This window comes from Condylura cristata, unplaced genomic scaffold (assembly GCF_000260355.1).
Source record: "Condylura cristata isolate star-nosed mole 26May11 unplaced genomic scaffold, ConCri1.0 scaffold00014, whole genome shotgun sequence".
Lineage (NCBI taxonomy): Eukaryota > Metazoa > Chordata > Mammalia > Eulipotyphla > Talpidae > Condylura > Condylura cristata.
In genome coordinates this window covers 39,913,035-39,934,724 of record NW_004567115.1, presented here as the reverse complement: position 1 = coordinate 39,934,724, position 21,690 = coordinate 39,913,035, and the positions used below count along the sequence as shown (strand labels likewise).

General features: G+C 35.0%; 1 protein-coding gene across 2 annotated transcripts in view; it reads right to left on the bottom strand.

The window, feature by feature from the left end:
* The window catches only part of TLL1 (tolloid-like 1), a 163,914-nt gene that overhangs the window by 6,113 nt on the left and 136,111 nt on the right, over positions 1 to 21,690 (bottom strand). For both annotated transcript variants that reach the window (XM_004682383.2, XM_004682382.1), the window contains exons 17-19: positions 18,185 to 18,310; positions 15,523 to 15,650; positions 4,264 to 4,477 (exon numbers count right to left, since the gene is read on the bottom strand). In XM_004682383.2, the coding sequence (XP_004682440.1) occupies positions 4,264 to 4,477; positions 15,523 to 15,650; positions 18,185 to 18,310 (468 nt within the window). The remainder of the gene's footprint in view (positions 1 to 4,263; positions 4,478 to 15,522; positions 15,651 to 18,184; positions 18,311 to 21,690) is intronic.

The following is a 21,690-nucleotide window of genomic DNA, read 5'->3' as shown; positions in this document are numbered from 1 at the left end:
AAACCAGGGAACTATTTTGTGGAAAATATTTCTGAGTTCTATATATAAAGCAGTATATCTCATTTACACATTTTTTTTTTAATTCTAAACTGTACTCTAAATTCAGACTTGTATTGTTTTCAGCTTTTAAAGATCTGTTAGTGCTGTGCTTACTTTTATTCCACAAACCACAAAGTGCTGAAAGGCAGGACTGTGAGATGAGAAGGAACTGGCTTCTCCTCATTGCTTAGCAGAAAGAAAGTAGCAAAACAAAGACAGGATCCAGAGAAGACATTGCCAGCCACAGCTTGGAACAAAAATCAAGGAGGAAATGAAGAAGTCAAATAATATGGGAAAAGAGATTTCACAAAGCTTTTGTGAATCTGAAAATGACAGTGAGAAATCACAATTTGATTTTTTGAAAACTTCTACAAATTTGGTGCCTACAAACAATTACAAGTCCACTTGAGGCTGCCCTAAAATGTTTCAGTAAGTCCCCTGTTTGTGTATATCTATTCTAGTACATTTCTATAGATCACTGCTCAAACTAATAAATCTGGAATAGTCCTAATCATGAAACCAAACAGAATTTAGTCTGCAGGATACATTTTTTTAAGCATGAATGTTTGAGTACTATATGCACAAGAGCTGTGATCTTAATATGCCCTGGGGAAAATTCCAGGAGCAGAAAATAACAGGCAGCATAAAGACAATTGCTTACAGGGTTTTTAAGAATTCTTATGACTGTTTTTCAAAATATGGTCCATATATCATTTAAGGCAGTCCCTTTGAAAAACATTTTTAATAGAGTGAAAACAATTCCTGCAAATATTCCTACTTATTTACTGGGCCAGAAAAATATAAAAGCAGTCATTTAGTGTAGCAACAACACTGCTTTTAAATAAATTGTTTGAAAATACTCCCCAAACTGCCAGCGTGTCCTCTACAGATTCTGAGAAATGGAAAATGAAGTTGAATAAGAAAGGTAACAGGGGAAGGGAAGCCTGGGGGAGCCTTCATTTTAATTTGGAAGGACATGTTTGTTTATTTCCTGGTAAAGTATTAAATTCCCAGAGAGGTTCTACAATTTGACCTATAAATGCGTTTGGAGGGCATTCTAATTTAATTGTGTTAGATAAAAATAATTTCCTTCCTAGGGAGTTTAATAATGCATTATTTGATTTTTAAATGTCATTGACAAATAAGTATAATGTCTTATGCTATAGAAACAAGTCTTACCTAGCCGACAATGCCACTTTAAAAACATTATTTTCTCTCCATATTTACAATATCTTTTGTATTATGAATATATTTTGTGTGAGCATATACAGGGTAATTTTTTAATTGGAAGATCTATTTCCTTCAATAAGTTTCTTTAAAGAAAGAATAATACCATTACCTTTCTAATAATGTCCATTTCCTAAAAATTTGGGAAATACCACTTATTGAAGAGCGTATTAGAACACTTTCTAATCATTTGGCTTCAAAATTCATGGTGTTATAATATTTCCTTGTGGAGAAAGCTAATATTCAGAAGTATAAATTTACTCAAGCAATTTAATATGTATACTTTGCAACTCTTCAAAGTTAAATGTATTTTAGAAAGGTAGTTAATAATGAACAGAATGTTTTATAAAAGTAACAAAAGTGGGCAGATGTGGTATTGAGTGAGGTTGTCTTGTCAGTAGAAACTAACTGAAAATCAAGTTCAGAAACTTCTGAAAATCAGTTTATAATATAATCTGATTAATCAGATTATAAACCACCCACAGGCCGAAATTGCTGCCATATCCCTACAAGTTTCCCCAAATTTCCATTGCTTCCCTATAAATTACAAATACCTGGCAGTGTCTATTCAAAGCAAATGCTAAATAAGCATCAAGCAAAAGATGATTAGAGATTTGTATTAAAATCAAACTTTGAAAAGAAATATAGTAGGTAGTATATATGAATTTTATAGGTTCTTGATAATAGCAGTATAAAATAAATCTACTCAGAACATTCCAAGAGAACTAGGCTAGAAAGAGTAAAAATTCATACACGAACAAAATGAAAAATCAAATAGGTGAACGCCACCATCTATACTTTTGGTAAAGGTTAGTGAGTAGAAGAGGCCGAGGCTCCAATTCCATCTGATAAATTTCGTTGCTTAGATTGTCATTTAAGCTTCAGTCTCATAATCCTCATTTCTGAGATGACAGAATTGGATTAAATAGCATCAAGGCATGTTTTGCCCAACCAAATGTGATTGTGGTGGTTCACATGGGCATTTGAACAGATAAGAACAGGGAAATAAAATAAGCCTAATCAATGACATCTTTCAACAGAGGATTTGTTTACAACTTAGATAATGGAATTTGCTTCAAATAATAATACTCCAGTTTTGTATTAGCTTTCTTTCTAATCCAAAATTTATATTAAGAGAAAAAATATCACAGTACATGAGTTTTGAAGACAAGATTGGGCAAAAATACAGGCTTTACCATCATTTTAGAAATTTTTGCAAATTAATGAACTCTCCAGATTTTCAATTTCTTCATCTGAAGAGTAAAGAGATAGTATCAAATAGTTATTTTGAGGATCTGAAGTACGAGTGTATGTAAACCAGATGGGTGGATGGATGGATGGATGGACGGATGGATGGATAGACAGACAGATACACATATGCTTAAGCGAACACAGACATGCGTTACATACCAATAGATTTCCATACATGATGTCTATTATACTTAGAATCTACCAGTGCATTATTAAGCACCAAAGTAGAGTCCATGTCAGAGGCCATGAAAATTAAGGCATCACAGAGATTTACAGCTATCAGAAAACTTGAGATTATTTTACACATAAGAAAACTGAGATCCCAAGAAATGATCTTTTCCAAAATGTCCAGCTAGGTAATGGCAGTTGAATCAAAACCCCAATGCAGCTACCAACATCTGGAACACAATAAAATTTCAATCCTTCTACTTACAAAGGGCACAAAGAAAAATTAGAAAGCTAAGTATATGCTAAGAGAGAAAAGAAGAATTTATACTTTGATAATTTAAAAATACCATGTCATCAGTTATTTCGAATTTTGACAGCATATTTCTCACTGAATTCTTAGAACTTGCAGAAGCCAAGATCCTTTTAAAGATATGAAACAAAATTGAGGCTATCAGAAAAATTTTGATAAAGCAGTATAATTTTAGGTTTCTTTAACCCTACAATACATAAAAATTACCTGGAAAACACTTAAAAAGTAATGTCAAGTATATGGAAAATTTTTATTTCAGTGAAATTTCTAGTTCATGAAATACTTTTCTTTTGCCAAATGACATATTTTAATCACATGATATTGAGGAATCCAACAATTACTAAAATGAAACAGATCAATATCCTAACAATATTCAATTTCCACATTCTTCATTAAAAATTCAGTACTCAAAAATATACTAAAAAAAAACCCCATAACATTGGACAATGGATTAAATAAAATTTTCATTATAAAACTAGACAAACAATACAAAAATAATTGGTATGAAGCCATGACAAAAATTACTGGGTTGAAACTGTTTCGTGGACAAACTTGTAGACTACTAACACTTTCACACCTAACCTAAATTTCTCCCCGAAGTGTCTCAAAGGTTTACGCTCAGAGATTGCCACTAGATGTCACTGTAAGCTAAATGACTTTAACAAATGTCTACAGTTAACCAATTTTAACCAAAAGATTAAAGAACATTTATGGAAGAGATTATTATTTCTTCAAATTATGAAAGAAACTACTTTTTTGGCTACAAATTTCTACATTTTTCTTATTTTTTTTTCCTCAAAAATATAGAGCAGTTGAAATGTGTAAATTAGGATTAGGGAAAAGATCAGATTGCGTGGAAAAATAAATTATGCTTTGTAAAACAGATATATCCAAATTCTAGTTGTACAATATAACATTAATTCAAAAACAGGCCAACCAGTTAATCTACTAGGTTCAACATTATTTTTGAGTAGCAAGTTATAAATTTCTATCTGGTAAAGTATAAATCAAACTGCTAGAGATAAGATAAAATATATTTTACAAAGATTCAGAGAATTCTGCTCAGTCATAATGGCACCAACACAAATCAGACCAAATTATTGGGTTTATTTCTAGCTATTCAGCAACTACAGAGAGATTTATTTCACACAGAACTTCAGTGAGATTTCTTCTGCATTTAGTACTCTTGTTATAGGATACGCTCCATTCACTGGAAGAGAAACCTCAGTCTCTGTCAGAAAAGAAAAGCATGATCCTAACATACTGACCTGTAGAATGCGTGGCTTGAAAGCCTTTTCTTTGTACAGAGGCATCAGAGACAAACCGAACAAACATTTTATTTCCAGTGGCCACAAGAGGCTCGGGTATTCTGTTGCCACACAGTCGTCCAAGAATTGGTGATTTTTCTGTCTCTCCATCAAAAACTTCCAAGTGATCGTAAGCACATTCTTGATGCTGCTCAATCTCAAACTCACTAAAGGTCTATTATGAAAAAAGAACAAAGAAAAAAAAGCACAAGTCATTTTTGAGCAGAAGTACAGTTCAATAAATATGCTTCAACCATACAAAAGAGCTGATCCATATAACAAATTATTGAAAGGGGGTGAAATTAGTACAGTGTAAAATCTGTGGGACAACATATTGAGGATAACAATGTATTAAATTCATATGAAATTCTATTTGATACTGCAACTCATTCTACCATTGCAATTAAGTATACTCAAGAATGTAAACAGATTATAATAACAAAATACTTTATTCTGAATTTATTCTAAATTTATTCAGAAAGTATCTGAACCCAAATATTTTCTTTTTAAAAATTTATGTATTTATACATATAGAACTGGAGTACAGGCCAGACGTGTGGAGGGTGAGAGGATTCACTGGAGACAGAAGGGAGTACAGAACAGGCAGATGCACTAAAATACACTGCTGAAGGGAGCAGTGGCGGGTCAGGAGAGGTCTGTTGTACCACGTGGGTCAGCTCCCTGGCTGGGGATCGAACTCATGCTGCAGTAGCTTCATAGTGCTGTTGTGCTTTAACCCTTGTGCCACCAGGGAGGGCCCAAGAATCAAAATACTTCAACCAATAATATTTCTTTGGTTTTGAAAATCATTGACAGAAAATCATTCTATTTGGGCATTTAAACTAAGAAGAAAATTGTATAAAGTAACTTACTGTCACAATAATTAAATTCAGTAGATCTTAATACAATAAATGGAACGTTCACTATGAATTTCTATTTAAACATCTCACAACAATTATTATTAGAGAACATTAATATGACTTTAGATTATTTTCAATATACTTTCCAGATAGATGGTATACTTATTTTAATATATGAGTTGGGAAAGTTTAGCATGTTTTGTCATTTAAAAAACATTGTAATTTTCATGTGTGGGTATTAGCAATTTCTTAAAGTAAAAATTCCTTAAAAGCTTTAATATATCAAATCTTCAGCAACAAATATTAGTTAAGATGGACTGAAAATAACATTGTCTGGACTATTAACAATTCCAAAAGCCCTTGGTTATTCTAATACATTTTCCCTTTCCTCAGAAAATTTATCAAACAGTCAAGAAAGAAATCATCATTTCCATTTACATTTATAGAGTAGAGATAAAACATTGTGAAGAAAATTAATCTGAAGAAATAGGTAACATTTTAAATTTCTTTACTTTTGCTGTAACAAATTTAGTATAAAATGTCTGCACATAAACTTTTATGTACATGCTTTCATTTATGTAAGTTTGTAAAGTAGCCATAATCCTCACTTTCAGTAATTCACACATTTTATCATTTTGAACAGAAAAAAATGACTAAGAATACCTGTCCCTTATTGTGATGTCATAGTTAAAAAAATTCCCTACCACACATGATCACTTCTGAATTGGGAGAAGTAAGGGGAGAAATGAAATGTCATTTATATGAATTAAAGAGTAAGAGAAATGCAGAAAGGTTATTTAAAGAAGAAACAAAAGAAAAAAGGGTTGATTTCTCATGCCTCATTCCACCACGTTAGTTAAAAAGTACAAAAAAATATATATTTATAACCAACAAGCATTAGAGAAGCATCATGAAGAATATTCACTTGTTCTAAGACACTGGAAAGTGAAAAAAAAAAAAGACAATACATATAGCACAAAGAATCTCACTGGAAACAAAAGCAATGCAGGAACATTTAGTGAAGACTAGAGCAGCATTTACTTATCCTAAAGCACATGCAAAGCAGGAGCTCACTGAAGGCATCTGACATGTTTTTACTTTCTATATAATCCTGTGACAGAGAGTGGAGTGTAGACAGTCTCTATCAATGGGTATCTTGAGTGAACATTTGTCTGGGTGTCTGGATATGTCTGTCCATTCATTGACCCACCTACTGATCCCATGTTTATGACCTACCCCATGGATAGTGATCCTGTGGAAGTGGAAACCGAAATTTTGGGATTCTGCCTCTTATGGATTAGTATCCTATCAGCCGCAATACACAAATACACAGTTTAACTATCCATCTGCAACTGTTTAGGAACATTAAAGTGACTTAACATCCCAGAGCTTTTACTGAATGTGAAACCAAACTTCTGAATGATAAGATGTTAGCTCAATAGAAAGAAACATTTTCCAGAAAAATAATATGTGAACATCTTTGCATGCTGAGTAATTATCTCCTTCAAGTGTGATTTAGCATCATTCATCTATAAATATTAAGAACAGAGAATGGAAGAGACAATGATAAGGTGTGGGAATTCTAAAGTGTATCTTTCCAGTAAATGTGAAAAATAAGAGCAGAATTTAAAGACCACACACATTCAGTCCATTGATTGGACCATTGAAACCTAAGTGAATGAGACAACCGCCTACTTCACTTCCCCATGAAATGCAAGCTGTCTGGAGTAAATCATAACATCTGTTAACAGAACAGAACACCGCTACACAAAATGGCATTGAACGTGGGGGTGGGTACACACTGACACCTGTTTTAATGCCAACTGCCTCCAGCTTTTTGTCAAATTATTCATGGAATCAGATTGGCTCTGTAAGAGTCAAATTAGGCAAGATTTTATAGCTGACACATACTCAAGCGATGCAAACAGCTCTCGTTCATTAAGGTATTAATGAATTTTCCTCCTGGAATAGGTAGCAGCTTGTTAGGTCAACTGTGAAGATTGGGTGGTCCTTTTCCAGAAGTCAGCCTAACCCAAGCATAATCCACCTCACACAAGCAAAAGCCTGACTAACTTATAAGCTGAGCATTTTAATTTGGCCCTTCATATTACAGACATCTACACAGAGGCCTCCATATAAATAGTGACTTCACTTAAAAAGATATTTCTAGGCCACAGAAAGATAAGATAGGAGTTCAAAGAAGATGAGAACAATTTTAAGATATTTTTTAGACTTCCCAATGATCAAGTGAATTCCACAATTTATTACTTTATTCTATGACATGTATATTGAGCAACGAATCTCTATACCTAAAAGATAGAGAATGTGAAAATTTCCAGTGACTAGATACTAGTACCAGGAATTGTTCCCAGAGGAAACTCAGATTCTCAAAAAGTCCTTTCACTTCACAAAGCCGGATGGTTAACAAAGTTGATGTCTGGAGCAGTGTGGAACTCTGATTTCTGCTAAATCACTGCCCTCTTATTTGGTATTTTTAAATGTTTTATAAGCATTGACACTAAAACTTTATAGGCATTTTGGTATTTAAAATTTTAAACCTTGGGCCCTCCCTGGTGGCGCAGCGGGTTAAAGCACTGCACTGAGAAGCTTAAGCCACTTCCGCATGAGTTTGATCCCTGCCTGCCCCGGAGGCTGCTCCCCTCAGCAGTGTACTTCCTCTATCTGCCTGTTCTGCTCCCCGCTCTGTCTCTGGTGAATCCTCTCACCCACCGCATCTCTGGCTTGTACCCCAGTTCTGTATGAGTAAATAAATAAATCTTTAAAAAAAAATTAAACCTTACTCATTCCAGTTCTATGATTTTAAGGTTACTAATCTAGGTCTTAGAAAGACCAAAAAGGAACAAGTAGCCCTGAGCTCTGCTCAGAATTCCTAATGCATTTCCCACCAGGAAAACTACAAGATTAAGGAATCCAATTCAAAGTAAATAAAATTGAACTCTCATTTTAAGCTGTGGAAAGAATAACTGTGTTTCTGGAACATGCAAACAAGCCTAATCTACCTAGCTGGCCCCTAGCCAGACTCCCCTATGTGGTACCTTCAAACAACATCTGTGAAGGTGCTTTTATTGAAAATGTAGGCGCTGGCTAAGGGATAAAGCCATTCAGAATATCATATATTCACAAAGGACATGATAATAAAATGATAGGACTTAATACGGAAATAAAATTTAGCCAGGGTGCCTATTTAAACTAAGGGATTAAAGAGACTGATGCAATATGAACAGCTGTGGGGTAAGATTGAGAGCTCTCTAGTCACACGTCTTTTGCCTTTTCCTGTCTTCCATAAGAACTGTCATTTGTTTCCCACAAGATATTGGAAGGATTAGAGACGCCTGGAACGGGGTGAGTGGAATCCAAACTACAGTCTTCTGACTCAAAAGATGTTTTCTTTTCCAGGAGCCCTTTATAACTGAGATCCAATATACTTGTATAGATTTATGGTGGAGAATTATATACTTTGTGGGTGTTTTTGTTTTCTAAATAGCCCATCTACTATATAATGTAACAAAACTCGAGGGCATAATAAATCAAATATAAACAACAGAAGTGCATTTAACCTATTGCCGTCTGTGCCTATGTCTGGAAATGTGTGCTTGTTGGTTTTGCTGTTGTTGTTAATGAATAGTCATTCACAAAATGTAAAAGTACCACAAATGAAATGATTACTTGAGCCTCACAGGAACAAGGCAGGATGAAGTCAGAGATAACAGATCCTTACCATGAAACACACATTCACATAAACGTATACACAAAAACAGGCAAATGTATTAGTTTCTTATTTCTTCTGTGGCAAATTACCACAAATTGAAAGGCTTAAAAAGAATGCAAATTTATTTTCCTAGAATCTAGTCTAAAATGGATGGCGAGGCCTGTGTTACCTCTAAAGTGGAGGTAAAAATCTGCCACAATGTTCCAGCTTCCAGAGGCAATTCTCTTATCTTGGCTCATGTTCTCCTCCAGCAGATCTCCTCTCTGACCCCCGCCTCCTTAATATACTATTTTAGATGGGTGGGCTCCATGTCTGGAACCCTGTGATCACATCAGCCCCCCGGATAATCCCAGATAATCTCTCTTCTTCAAGATTCTTAAACACATATTTTGTCATGTAACGTGGATTCAGGCTCCGAGCATTAGGACATGAACATCTTTGAAATTAAGGCTAAATGTTTTCAGCCTTGAGACAATGGTAGTGGATGGAGACTGGACTTTCTGTGGTGATCACATCATAATGAGATGTCACGTCACAATGCTGATTTGAAATGCACAATGTTGTGATCTGAAACATAGACAATGTTATCAACTAATCTTACCCTCAACAGAAAAATCACTATGACCCCATGATTTCAAATTCTTTGTCCCCAACCTTCTTCATTTGGGTCAATTAGCTAAATTCCACATACTAAATCTGACCATTAGCCTTTGTATTGGAACATAAATACACCTTTCTTTTGTGTAACATTTTCTATAGCTGCTTCAAACTAAAACGCAGATTTAATCACGGAGGCATAGACTACATAGTTTCTCCATAGTCTTTCTGTTAGGGCTGAATTTCAAATTCATAACACTTTACTAAAATTTATCCATGGTTGAACTATTGAATAAAATGGCATGTATTTTGTATAAATTATTACCACATCCCATTACTATTTGAATATTAAATATCGATGTTTATGAACACTTGAGATAATGCACCATGCCAAACACTTTATGTACATACAATTAATGATTATTAGCTATCTCCAGATCAAGAATTCAAAATTTTAAAGGATAAGCATGCTCTCCCAAAATAATATAGTTCATAAGTACAAATGGTGGTATCTACACCCAAATTTCTTTGCAGCAAAACAGAATTTTTTTTAAAGATTTATTAATTTATGCATATAGAACTGGGGTACAAGCTGGAGGTGCAGTGTGGGTGAGAGGATTCACCAGAGACAGAGTGGGGAGCAGGACAGGCAAGTCAAAGAAGTACAGTGCTGAGGGGAGCAGTGGGCGGGTCAGGAGAGGTCTGCTGCGCCATGTGGTCACCTCCGGGGCAGGCGGGGATCCAATTTATGTGGAAGTGGCTTTAGCTTCTCAGTGCTGTGCTTTAACCTGCTGCACCACCAGGGAGGGCCCCAAATTGTTTTTATAATATTGGGCAGCATTTACTGAGGCATTTTTTAAAGCACTTTTTTAAGCACTTCCGGTTTGTACATCATGTAGTAAATTAGAACCTAATAGGGTTTTGGCTACGCATTCTGGACTTCTCTGGGAAAATGTTGAGGAGTATAAGCAGTTAACTCATCTGTGTTATCTTTCATTCCCTGCATATGTGCCGTGTTACAGCTTTAGTGTGGGATTCAATATGCTGCATATGCTGTGCTACACCCCCCATTAAGAGATTCAGGCTAATTCACTTTCTGCTGAACTCCAACCAGCCTCTGCAATTTGCTTCACCAAAGGAAAGAACAGAGAGGTAAAGCCCAGGGGCTCTTGAGGAATCTCTTAAAATGCTTTCTCCAGGGCCCTCCCTGGTGGCGCAGCGGGTTAAAGCACTGCACTGAGAAGCTAAAGCCACTTCCCCATGAGTTCGATTCCCGCTTGCCCCGGAGGAGACCACATGGTGTGGCAGACCTCTCCTGACCCGCCCGCTGCTCCCCTCAGCAGTGTACTTTGTTGATCTGCCTGTTCTGCTCCCCACTCTGTCTCTGGTGAAGTCTTTCACTGCCCCTGAGTCTCTGGCCTGTACCCCAGTTCTGTATGTACAAATAAATAAATCTTTAAAAAAAATGCTTTCTCTAAGGACCCAAAATGCCTACGTGAAGAGTAGGTTTCCCAAGAAACTACCGCGCTGGTTGGTCATGGGGGTGCTCTGTTGCCCCACCTGAGTCAGGCTCCTTGCCATTCCCACCAATCCTCCTGATCCTCCAAGTCAAACGAATACTACTGACAGACCTTCGTCAATACAGTGAAAGAAGGCTTGCATATACCCAAAGCCACCACTTAACAAGTCACTCTTGTTGCAGAATTGCCAGCAACACAGCACTTGGGCCATGGGCTACTGCATGTACTTGTTTTAAACTTGGGTTAGCTTATTATACAGCAATAGGTAACTAGAAATCATGCAACAGAAGATATGAGTCAAAATGCCACAAGTCTAATATCTATAAATCTGCAATAAGTGGACCACTGTTGAAGCCCATTCCTTATGTTACTGTACAATAACAGACATTAGATAAGGTCAGTCATACACAGTTCACAAACTGATGGTACTTACAGTAAGTAAATACCATGCACAAAAATGCTCATATCCAGCTAAGGAGACTGGATTTTACTGTAATCCTCCTTATTCAAAAATTTTAAGATTTCTACAAAAAACCTGACATTTGTAGTCTTGGAAATAAAGCAAACTAACCAAAATAATAGTTGTCTTAGATACAGTGAAAGAAGGCTTGCATATACCCAAAGCCACCACTTACAAGTCACGCTTGTTAAAGTGGTATTTGGGTTATAAAGAACATTAATCTTCTCCAAATTCACAAACTAAGTATTTTTTTTAATATTTTATAAAATTGTCTATAGGGACAATTTATTTTTCCTTGCTTCCATATGGATAAGAAAAATATTTAGAAATGTGTACTTGTTTTTTTCCAAATAGCCTAAGGACCTAAGGGAAGGGGAATAAGTCTGTTATGAAAGTAAGTCCTATGGAGCATGTATGTACAGCAAATGTTTTATTCCTTTCCTCTTTGCACTGACCCATAACAAGTTTAGCTTGTAACTAAGTATCTATCAATGCTTCTTTGGCCTAAGGGGAGTACAAGATTTCATAATTTTCTAAGTTTTTCTGGAATCCATTTTCCAAATGTCAATTTGGATTCAAGTTCTTCCATGAAAATCAAAGATTCTAAAGAAACATGGAAAATATGTTTGTTTTAAACAATGTATCTTCTTGATGAGGCTTCATGTGTAACAAATGCTGAGCATAACAAATGTCAAGTCTAATAGTTTGAATTGATATTCTAAACAATGTTGGCCAGACGTCACCTGGTGTGAACTGCACCTACTTTCATAAAGATCACAAAGATCAAATCTGCATTACAGCTTTTATTTTACTTCTGAATATCACCTTTTTAGAATACTAGCAAGTCAGATCATTATTGAACAGACATATTTAATGTCCTGATCCTCAAGTGGAATATTTGTGTAAAAAATAAAGCCTGTGTTTTGTGAAAGAACAGACTGTCCTAGAACTGAAAAGGCTATCTGAAAGGCAAAATGTATATAGTGAGGGCAAATAAAGTACTGGCATTTTAAAAGTTGGGTTAAATCAGAAATTCTATTTTCCTTTGTACAGATGAAATAAGTATTGTTTCTACCCTAATTGGAAGCAAAATCCAGGTAGACTAACAAAATAAAAACTCATCAAAGAGCTGAAGTCACTGGTTAATCAAGTGGTATGAAATCCATTGAAATGCAGGCCTCTGCATGGAGAAGTGAGAAAAGAGGACCTGCTCAGAAGGAGCAGAATACCAAGGAAGAGATGCTGGCTTCCTTATATAGAAGAGATGTATCAAGCATCAGGCATAACATTTCTACTACTGTACACATTTGGTGATTAAGCACAAATTACCTGATATGTAAAAAATCAAAGGAAAAACCTTTACATTACTAAAGGAGAAATAATCACCAGAACAGAATCATTGTTTTAAAATTAGAAATGGACTGTACAGCAACTATGATTAATATGCTAAAGACTCCAGAAAAAATGCAGACAACATGCAAAATGCAAAAGCAATGAGACATTTCAGCTGATGGATGATATTATAAACTAAATTGTATCTTCAAAATTTAAACATTGAAGCCCCACTCCCCAATGTAACTGCTTTTGGAGATAAGGCCTTTAGGGAAGTAACTGTGGTCAAGTGAGATCAAAGGGTGAGGGTCTAATCCCATAATGTTAGTAGCCATGTAGAAAGATGAAGTGTCACCAGAGTTCTCTCCTCTGTGCACACAGAGAAGAAGGCCACATGAGGATACAGCAATGAAGTGGTCATCTACAAGACAGGAAAGAAAACCTTCCCAGACTCCAATCCTGGGAGAATCTTAATCTTGTATTTCTAGGCTTCAGAACTAGGATATAATTTCAGTTGATTTAGCCACTCAGTCTATGGCTTTTTTTTTTCCCCATGGCAGTTCTAGCCAACTAATATACAAATATACAAACTAATATGACTATAATGCTAAATGAAATGGAAATGCAAGAAATAAAAAGCATAGAGAGATAAAGAATGACTTTGAATAGCTCATCAGTAGACCCACGATGACTGAAATAATCATTGAACTTGAAGATAAGTCCATAGAATTTACACAAATTTAAAACTCAAAGAGGGATAGAAAATAAAGGAGCATCCATGCATTATGGGATAAAATGAACAATCTAACGTAAATGTGCACTTTAATTTCAAAAAGGAGAAGAGAGATAATGCAAAATTTTTTTGAATAATGGTCAGATTTTTTTAAAAAACATGATAGACACACTATATAGACATAAAAATCATATATTTCTAAGGATAAACTCCACAAAGTTATTAAGTTTTTTATGTTTATAATATTTACATCCTGGTCTTTAGGTGGAATATCTGTATAAGAAATAAAATCTGTAGTTTGTGAAGGAACACACTGTTCTAGAGTTGGAAGAGATATTCTATAAGGTTAAATTCTAAGGATAACTTTCACAAAGCTATTAAACAGGAACACATGCATAACACATCATGCACAAAACACACATACACTCATCATGCACAAAACACACATACACTCACACACACACACACACACCCCTCACATACATGATATATGACAGTCACACTACTGATAGAAAATTTTGAAAGCAACCATGAGAAAAAGAATCCACAAAAGTGGAATTAATGAAGTCATAAAAACCATAAGATAATGAAGCTGGGTGTTCAAAGTACGCTAGGAAAATAAAATTGTCATTCCAAAATTCTATACCCATTGAACATGTCTTTAAAGGTGATACTGCAAAGATATACTCTATCCAAAATACAGACAGGATTATAACAACAGACAAAATTTCAATCTACACAACATAATGTGTCAAGAAAATCCATTTTCTCTCTTAGCTAATGCACTGCTAAAAACCATGCAGTTTTTATCTGAACTCATAAGCTTCAAAGAATAAGTCTTTCAATCAGGACCTTGGACAGAACTGGAAAGCAATCAAATTCCCATGTGCTGCCATCTTTGTCTGGCATCCTGCCAAAAAGTGTCTTAAATGAGTTAGTATCTATGTTTGGAAAGACATTGCTTATATTTATAAACATGGTTATTGGGGAAAACTTCATAATAGGAATAGGAATGTATAGATGGCAGTTTCTAATTTTATAATTAAATGTAATGGTGCAATGAATGGGGTCTCTTTATTGGAACCAAAAGTAACAATAATGATAATCAGAGAATTCAAATAAAATTTTAAAATTAATCTTATGTATGGCCTGGTCTAGTAAACAACATGGACTGAGGGCCTAATTGTTTAGACAATGTCTTATACTTTATTGCAGTGCTTATTAGATTGTTCCAAGTTCTGCTAGCTGCAATCTCTTCCACTTTTGACAATAGCATATTACCAGAAATTGTCTACAATCTATATCACTATTAATTTATCCTTTTAAATTATATTCTTCAGGTATTCTGTAGTCATAAATGAAACCAAATGTGTTTAGCAGATGACCAACACAGAATGACAGACAAAACAATACAGGCATGTATTCATTAAATTCATATTTGGATTTGGAGAAGTCTAAGGATATCAGAGCCATCTAGGAGCACATGTATAACTGAAAAAAAAAATGTCCATAAACTACAAGACACATTAGTTTTATTATAAATAAATATATATATATATATACATGATTTATATGTGATGTAGATAGAGTTGACACAGCCAGTAGACTATACTTCAGTGTTTAAGCTTATAATTATTTCATTCTGTTCTTACTATAATTCTAATTTTGTATTTTTTTTTATTTTTCCTATTTTGAAACATCATTATGAATGCCATATTAAGAAGTAGAGCCTACTGTTCTGCAGTAACTTTTGTAATGCCTTTTAAAGCATTCAGAAAAAGAACACTATTGAGAGCTACATGTTACCATTACTATCACCTTGATCCAGGAAATCAGTGACTTGTTTAGTTAAAAAGCATAAAAAAGAAAATCTTTTGCAGCTGCATACTAATTCAATCCAATTACATAAACTTCCATCTCATTTCCATGGGTTAGCCATAAAAGGCAGAGGTGGTCAACTTAACAGAAAGAATGATGTGTTCACTTACTAATTTGATTCGGTGGCCAGGGGTGGCGCTGATTTCCCATGTACATTCCTTCCTGCTTGGATACTTGTCTGGCCAGTTGGGACTGGTGATGAGGCCACTGGGATTGTGGATCTTCTGTTCACACTCAGCTATGCCAATAACGACAATTATCAATCAGTGTGTGGAAATCTAGCTCATCTTGAGACCAGAAAGAAAGCAATCTATTTACCCACTAGCTTGCTGAAGATGTTCTTGAATACTAACTAATCATCACTCCAGTCTCTGTTATCATATTCGTCTGCTTTGGCAAACATGTTGCTGACATAATCAGGCAATGTTTGTTTTCTTACTCACATGAAATTAAGTGTTTACAATGAATTATATATGTGTCTGAAGAGAATAAATGCCTAATTTAAACTGTTGAATCTGTAAGTTTAGATATTTCAGAACTGTAAACATTGACAAGTAAGGGTAGAAACACTTAGTATGTTACAAACATTAAAAACAAAAATCAGTAGATGACCCTATTTTCAATTCATTTATATTAACAGAAACTCCCTTTATAGCTATTAAATATCACTAACCCAACTTCTGAATGCGCTGTATTTATTTTCTCTTGCCCTTCATTAAAGTATATACTTGGATACGTACACCATAATTTTAGCAGTTAAAGTAAATTTACTCTAACTTCACCAAGGTAAAATGAAGTGCAAAGGGAGAAAATGAGGAAAATAGCTACCAGCCATGGAGATGGCTTTTTAACTAATTTCAAAGAATCTCATTCAATTAACATGAAATTTCTTTTAGCTATTTTACAATTAAAATAACTTCATTTTCAATGATATCATTTCACACTCTTTCATATCAAACTTAAGAATCCCTAATAATCTCACGCTATGTTCACTCTATGTAATTTATGAAGCAGCAGCCTAAACATCTTGGTTTAGACTTAGTGTTATTTTTCCTATATTGTGCATCCCATAAGAAAATGTAATTTTTTTCTCTGAAAAGTTTTGAGAAATTTCTTTGTATAAATTCTTTACTCTATGGTGAGAATGCCTGGCATAACTACAGGACTGCACTAAATAGGGGTGAATTGCCCAAAGCTAATATGCTATCATTACATTCCTTACTACCAGAACTTCAACATCATTGTGCTAGATTTCTGTAGGGACATTTCAATTTATAACAGAGAAATGCAAAAAAGAAGAGGTGAAATGCAGCTCCCTTTAAACAGCACAGGATCATGTAGCAACACAATACCTTTAAAATCTAGGTCCTAAGTTGACAAGGATTCCTAAATTCTAATATCCCCATTTTTTTTTTTTTTCATATGAAACAGAGTCCCCGGGATCTGTTAGAGAATTAACAGGTCAAAGGCAAGGGGTCTCAACAAAGCTGTAGAAGGAGCTCACAATAAAAATGGTCTTTATTGGGGGTACTTGGGTATCATTCTATTTAAAAGGTAGTTTTCTATAAATGCCTTTCTTGAAAGTGTTTTCTGTAATGAACAGACTTGGGATATCTAAACTATATTCACTGCCTGTGATTGACAGACTACATGAAGATTCTGTACAAGCTATCTCAGGCTTTCTTTTCAATTACTTCCCTATCTGCAAAAGAACTGGGTCCATCACTCAGCCTATTGGTGAAATAAGTTATTATAATGAGCTACAGATGTCAAATTCCTCATGGGTTTATGCTCACACGTGAAAATTAAAAAGATGAAAAACTGCCTGCTTATGATTCTGAGCAAAGTATTAACTTACTGAAAAAAATGTTTGAATGTAACAAGGGTCCATTAAGAATATTCAGCACTATTCAAACACCCATACAAAGATTTGTTCTGACTGTAGTGCTACTCAGTTCACTGCCAACATTTATGTGCTAGTAACTTAAATTATAAAATCTGCCTTTGCATATTTTTTCTTTCAAAATAGACATAAATCTAAGAGAAGGAGAAAATCCAGAAATAAACTCTCAAAAGAAGAAATTAGAATTGAGTAACTATTCTTGTTTCCTATCTAGATCACATGGACTGAGGAGATTAAGATAAATGTTCAGATGAAATCTTGGGAGTATTATAAGGTCTTGTGGTCAAAAATGGGTTGGCTTCTATTGTACTACTAGTATGTTCTGTTACACTTTTTGTTTTTTGGCAAAAACCATGACTGAAAACCTTAAAAAGCAAGCAATGCCTACTACTTTCAAATGTCTTTTCTCTGGGAGGCATTTGACTTTGATATTCTTGATATTTAAAGTGGCATTGCTCCATTAACACATATATAAGATACTTTGGGAGGGAAAGTAAATCAAACGCAAAACATTTAGCAGAAGTTAACTCAAAATATGGAGCCTGTTATAAGGTCCACTCGACAAAGACCCAGGGATAATTTGATTTCTGGTTTCCAGATGGCATCGTGGCAGCTTCTATGCTTACTATACAAAGTTATTCTAATGCCATCCATGTGTGACGAGCAGAACCTTTAGGTAACATGAGGTTTCCAACAGTATGACTTGGATCTTTGAACACTGCACATATATATTTTTTGACATCTGGATAGTCAACAATGATATTACTCATTGATACGATTACCTCTGCTTGGAAATAGTGCCTGACTCAAACTGCATGAAATTTTAGAGGTTGTTAAAAAAGGAAAAGAACACTCCTTTCATGTCTTACCTTCCTTGCAGTCATGTTTGTTTTCATGCAGCACAAATCCGTTACGGCACTGACATACGTAGCTTCCCACAGTGTTGACACACTCATGTTGACACCCGCCATTATCCTTGGAACATTCGTCCTTGTCTAGCAAAAAGATAACCCCATCATTTAGTAAGAAGCTTTAAAAACAAAGGACATCAAAGAAAGGTCATTTAGTTGTTGTTAACAATGGCAAAGAATAAACCAAGTCACAGCTCTCCCTGTACCCACCAACAAAAAATAATATAGTGTGTCTTTGTTTCTCCCACTTCTTTAGCTTAGAGACTTGTATCTTGAGTTCTGTTGCTGACATAACACATTGTAGTGCACTTTAAATCCTATGCTAATTTAAAACTCGTAAGCAAGAAGGAGGAAATCAACTGATCAACTAATCCTAATCGTTTATTGCCAATTTTTAAAAGTGAACTTAAAATTGTGAATACCTTGAGTAAATGCAAAAAAAAAAATGCACTTAAGTGGAGAAAAATCTTCCCATGGTGTATAGACATAGCTAAACAAGGTTTCACAATTCATGTGTAATCACTTTAAAAAAAAATTCTCAGTATAAATAACTACTGTAGCTTTTTTTTCATTAATTTTGCAGTTAGGCTTAGCATTAATGAGTCTTGACATTTTATAACATCTTAAGACACAAAAAGGCATCCTTAGATTATTATAAAAGAGACAAGGGGCTTATATATTTAAAACAAATCTACACTGGCAGAACAGTTTATTAATAAGAAAAGGACTTTTGGTGTGCTGAAAATACAGGTTATAGGAAGAAATATGAGCTTTAAGAAATAGTCACCAAATTCACTACAGGGAAATAAGCCAAACTAAATTAACAAGCAGTCAATCCAGTGAGAGGTTTCAGCCACGTGCTGTGTCACTCAGCTGTCACTCCACACCTGGGTTGTCCATTAAAGTCACAACAGATTGCTCCTGACACACATATATGCTGACACATCGCTCAGATTTTCATCACTCCCATGGCACCAAAAACAAAAGGGACACATGGCAGTCATATCAAAGGTGAGAGTTAGATTGAATTCAAATTACACTGTCAACTGATTGTTCTAGAGAGAATTATTGAGTTAGTTCGTGGTAGTCCGCAAGTAGAGAAGGATACACTTACTTTTTGATTAAACAGATACCCAGCCCATGAAAACAGGTTTAGGATCTGATAGTAATTTTTTTAGTGTGAATTTAATTTTTTTCACTCCTTGATAACATGAGACACACGCATGCTTTAGGGATATGTTCATGCATTGACCGTATCAGTACACTCCAAATATATACAGGCAATGCCAGCTTTAAAGCAATCAGAAAAGATCAATGATTTTTATGTTCTCTACTTATTCTTACACTTTTAATATTCTATGAGGACTATGAGAACCCAACAAAAACTAACAATAAATTATTATTCCCTGATAGAGCATTAAACATCAAAAGGTATAAAAACATCAGAAGTCAATAGAGAATAAGACTTATAAACTTAATTTCAAGAGAATGGCTCTCCCTAGTGGTGTATTGAGTTAAAGTGCAGCATTGCTAAAGTGGCTGCAGCAGCTTGGTATGAGTTCCAACCCTGTCCCAGAGGTGATCCACATGGCACAGCAGACATTTCCAGTTTCACCCGCTGCTTCCCTCAGCAGTGTATTCTTTTGATCTGCCAGTTTTGCTACCTTACCTGTCTCTGGTGAATCCTCTCATACAGTATTGGGGTATAGGCCAGAGGTGCAGGGGGCGGTGAGAGGATTCAACAGAGAGAATGGGGAGCAGAACAGTCAGATCAACAAAATACACTGCTGAGGGGAGCAGCAGGCAGGTCAGGCAAGGTCTGCTGAGTCATGTGGATTACCTCCGGGGTGGGGATCGAACTCAGGTGAAGTGGCTTTAGCTTCTTCGTGCTGTGCTTTAACCTGCTGTGCCACCAGGGAGGGCCTAAATCTATTATTTTAAAGTAACTTTCCAGAGGTTCTTTACTTTAGAAGGTTCAGAAAAGCTTCCTCATGCATAGACATAGCAGGACATTTTATTTGTACTAAATAAAAGATTCCATTAAAAATTGCTAAGACCAGAATTATTCTGAAATAGACACAGAGTTCCTAAGAAAATATTCATATAAGTATTGCTTGATATACCCAAAATAAAGCCCCATGGAGTGAATTTTAGTTGTACTTTAATTCAGGAAGACTCTTGATAATAAGGTGGAAATCTAACATTTTAAACAAAGCAGTTTAGTGAAAACTATTCCATATTTGCACTGACTGCTAAACAGATCCGCTGCTCAGTGACAAACCCGAATGTGTCAGGCAATGCCGGAATTATACTTCTACCTGGACCTGTTTGATTGTCCTATGGGAGAAATATGAATATGCTAAAACGCAAGCAAGCACACAGGTTATCGCTGTGTTTTCAAATGCATACTCATTTCATGTAGAGACAATACCAATACAGAAAATATATTTGTACATTTAAGCTTCATTCTAGTGGAAATCTCAAGTCACTGCCTTATATTTATAAAGGGGGTAATTGTTTTAAGACAGGATAGAATACAATCTGACTAGTGATGTTAACTAAAGAGAAGTCAATTTGAAAGTAAGCTAAGATTCTTTTAATGGTCTTTTTATATCTGATTATGCATATTTCTGTTGTGATATAAAATATCACAACAGAGTAAGTTTTAGCAGAAAATAAAAGGAGAAAGATAAGTTTTAGCAGAAAAGAAGTTTTAGCAGAAAATAAAAGGAGAAAGAGGAAGAAGAGGGTGAGGAGGGAATAGAATTTATATAGTCATTATTATCTAAGTTTCCATTTTTTACTACTTTTAGTGATGCAACATTGATTTAGAACATTGTATATAGAGACAGAGGATCACACTGTTAGGTATTTGTCACCATCACACCACTGTTCAGTCACTGAAGTTACTAATGGCCCCATTTGCCGGAGTCTCACTAAGCTCTCGTTCTTCGCCACCTGCGTCTGCTGACCTCAGTTCTCCAGTCAGATTTCTAGAGTTGGTTACTGGTTGGTTGTGCTGACACTTTCTTTTGTTTCTCTATATTCCATACATGAGCAATACTACTGCATATTTGTTTTTCTCCTTCTATTTGTTTTCTATTAATTTTAGATTCCCAGTTTATTTCCTGCCCTCATCCCGCTTCTGATGTTGCATGAGAAAACCAACAATTAAGTTATCAATTAAGTTATCAAATATATTTCTAAAATACACTTATGAGTTAATCAAGGTTTAGTTAAAATTAAAAATTGCCCTAACAGCAGCCGAGGAAAGCAGCCCAGCAAAGTCCCATGTGTCAAATAGTCAAATGAAAAGAGAAAACTTCAGTAAATATTGAAAACCCTAAAAATAATCCAATGCTTTACATCATGCAGACAAAGGAGATTATTTATCTCAGTATTTTAATGAGTATAGTAAACTTACTTTTGAAAATAATTGAATGTAAATAAAATTGTGAGCTATT